The following is a 3,373-nucleotide window of genomic DNA, read 5'->3' as shown; positions in this document are numbered from 1 at the left end:
ATTGAAAACAATGCATCTAAAACGGAATTTATTTCGTCTTCATTGTTTCTAACTGGACGATTATCAAAAACAGTTATCGATCAACCGGTCGAGTGTACGGGAAAAAAAAGGTTAGTCATTTTTTTTTTTTTTTAATATCAATTACATGTACTTATGAATGGTTTAAATGTTTTTTGGCGGAATAAATGTTTTTTTTTATTGTCAGTCCGAGTACTTGCTAATGGACAGAATATTTTTCAGAGTAAACAAAATTATTAGTAATGGACATCATCTTGATTTTATTTTAACAGAGATGAAATATACCAAATAAACTTGCATATTAGAGGTATTTCGGGAGGGTTGAGATCGCACAAATAAACTTTCATATTAGAGGTATTTTGGGAGGGTTGAGATCGCACAAATAAACTTTCATATTAGAGGTATTTCGGGAGGGTTGAGATCGCACAAATAAACTTGCATATTAGAGGTATTTCGGGAGGGTTGAGATCGCACAAAACATGTTTAGCCCGCCGTATTATTTACTCTCTGGTCAGGTTGTCTCTTTGTCCTTATTCCATTCTTTAAAATAAATCAAAAATAAACTGACTTTGCCATGAAATTAAAAAAAATGAAGATTAACAACAGTATACTAATATAACATATTAACGAAAACATTCTTTTGTTTTAACACTGTTGATATTTCTAATAGCTTCAAAGTTACATTTGATCTCACTGCCGTTGTCTAGAAACCAATGTCCCCACTCTTTAGCACGTGCTATTTTATTGCCATTGCCTATTATCCAATTGTTATGAATGACATATGGCTTCCATGATTTCCGTTTCGATTCCGGTAAAGAGTACCATTTCCCGTCGGGGAAAACTGTATGCGGTAAAAGTAATGCTTTTAATCCGCCATAGCGTTTTGAGAATAAATCATTTAAATACACTTGGTCATTTTCCCCTTCGGAAACTTTTTTCTCTGGCGGCCATGATTTTATTCTGTCTGCTAACTTCAGCATTCTGCTATATAACTCTTGAAATAGTTTAACCGTAGTGTTAGTAGGAAACATGTAGAAAAATCCACCATTTACTGAATTTGTTACCATGCTATTCCTATTGCTATTATGTACAAACAACATGTCATATTTACCGGAATATGATTTGAATAACGACAGAGGATTCTGTAGCCAGAGAAAGTCGAATTCAAACAGGAATGTTTCTATACGATTTTCCAATAATGCTAAAAGTATTTCTGTTCTGCGGACTAAAAGTCTGATATAACCCACGTGACTATACTTTTGATCTTTTTGGAGATATTTGTCGACAGTTAACACAACTACCTTGATGTCGGGTGATACTGATAAAAGTTTCTCCTTTGCTTCCTGATTCGTTGCAATCACTAATACCTACAATAATAATGTGAGTCGTGTACAAACTACATAGTTTACTCCTCAATCAGGCAACCCTGTCAAGACACACACTAACACATACAAGTGTGTCTGCATCAGGTGTTCTGTTCCAACTTACTAATTATCTAAATCTTTTTTGTCGGTTCTACTCTTCAAAACATGCATGTATGTAAATAAATAGTTGTTCCTTTGAGTCATATAAAGGAGTTTCATCATCATGAGCAAAATATCTGTTTTTCGAGACATCTTATTATAAATTTAGCACGGTTATCTATGGGTATTTTTTTTTTTTTTTTTTTTTTTGTAATTATATTTTTGTGAATGTTCTATGTATTTGCATCACTATTTTGTGTATGTTCTTTATTTTTCTATTATTTCTTTATCATGATAATATAATTTAGTTGTGGTATTACCTATTGCAATACCATTGGCATTGCCACTAAATCAAGCGCGTATGTCTTTAGGTTATTTCAACAACTGGAATATCATAATAATTTGCATACTTTTAACCCACCTCGTGTATACGTTTCAAGTAAAGAATCTCAATACTAATTGCTGCAATTTTATCGCTATGTTCCTCGCGACCTTTTTTTATGCATAGTATTTATTGAATGACTGTAGTATTTGTTCTAATTTTGAAGAAGCAACATACGTGTTACCACTTTTGTGAAGTTATTTCGAAGAAAAAGAAAAAAAATATATTTGACTAGTCATTCGATAAGGGAGCTACCATTTGATTTTTATGGGGGAGGCTAAGATGAAATTTGAAAAAATAGGCAGGACAGGAATTTTGAGTAAAAAAAAAGGCAGGATGAGACACTTGCAAAAAAAAAAAGTCAGGAGGATAGTTAAGGTAAAAAAAAGTCAGGATAAACTAAAAAAAAAGGCAGGACCGAATAGAGTGAAAAATAAAAAGGCAGGACAGAGATTACAACTAAAAAAAAAGGCAGGACAAAATATTTCATCCTAGCCCCCCCCCCCCCCCCCCCCCCCCCCACCACCATAAAAATCAAATGGTAGCTCCCTAATATGATTTAGCTATACATTATGTTGAGTTTAAGTCAATCATGAAGTCAATCATGAAAAAACATTGACGACGTCGTGGTCACTGACAAAACTATGTATATGAGCTGATAGACAAAAAAAACATTCATAATTATTATCCGAAACTAAATTATACAAGTGTGTCAAAGGAAAGCAATATTATAACGAAAATAACAAAAATCAACCACATTTTAAAATCTAAATGTTCTGACCTGATTGTGGACTCCCATATGTTTTGTATTACATAACCAATTATATGCTAGAGGTAAATATCCATCATTTATCACTGTAACAAGCACTGCATCCTTGGACATAGATTTAGCTATTGTTAGAATAGATTCCAAGTCTTTCTGTTCTTGTGTTAAGTTTTTATCGTTTCCAGGTAAAAATGCCAAGGAGTTCGTTTCTGTTTTATTTTTCTTTCTGAGATTTTCCCTCTGACGTTGGTATGAATTATTTCTGAGATTTTCCCTCGGACGTTGGTATGAACAGTTCCTAGTTACAATTGTTTGTACTGCCTGTATATGTAACGAGTCGTATTCAACAGATTTATATTCAATTACACAAAATGATATCATAAATGTTATGAACAATGCGAAAACAAAGTCTTTTCTGTTCATGACTCTACTCGGAAATTGACCGTCACACGTGTGATTCTATATACACTGCTGCAATCGCATACCGAAACTAACTCTGCAATAACAAACAAAAAATACACCAGTTTAGGTACATAAACATCGCATAGTTGAAGAACAAATATAAACCCAACTTGTATTCTGTTGTCCAACCATTTTGGAAGAACTCTTGAATGCCTTTGATCAATGTTGAAGGCCGTACGGTGATCTATAGTTGTTAATTTTTGTGTCAGTTTGTTTATTGTCGAGAGTTGACTCATTGGCAATCATACCACATCTTCTTTTAATATTGATTAGAAAATACAA

At 33.2% G+C, this 3,373-nt stretch overlaps 1 protein-coding gene across 1 annotated transcript; it reads right to left on the bottom strand.

Annotated features, from left to right (window-relative positions):
- Window positions 1-606: 606 nt before the first annotated feature.
- Window positions 607-3,126, bottom strand: LOC139526845 (uncharacterized). Its single transcript, XM_071321991.1, has 2 exons — window positions 2,645-3,126; window positions 607-1,385 (listed from the first exon to the last, which is right to left on the bottom strand). Exons 1-2 carry the CDS (start codon window positions 3,050-3,052, stop codon window positions 642-644), a joined length of 1,152 nt encoding a protein of 383 aa, XP_071178092.1. The 5' UTR covers window positions 3,053-3,126; the 3' UTR covers window positions 607-641.
- Window positions 3,127-3,373: the final 247 nt, after the last annotated feature.

The sequence above is a fragment of the Mytilus edulis genome, chromosome 6, assembly GCF_963676685.1.
Source record: "Mytilus edulis chromosome 6, xbMytEdul2.2, whole genome shotgun sequence".
NCBI lineage: Eukaryota > Metazoa > Mollusca > Bivalvia > Mytilida > Mytilidae > Mytilus > Mytilus edulis.
Note: the sequence above shows the minus strand (reverse complement) of the source record. Positions and strands in the feature narration are given on the sequence as shown.

Coding starts and splice junctions, on each gene's coding strand:
- LOC139526845 (XM_071321991.1), bottom strand. CDS start 3,052: ATGAACAGAAAAGACTTTGTTTTCGCATTGTTCATAACATTTATGATA. Junction 1,386..2,644: donor ATATGGGAGTCCACAATCAG/GTCAGAACATTT, acceptor TTATTATTGTAG/GTATTAGTGATTGCAACGAA.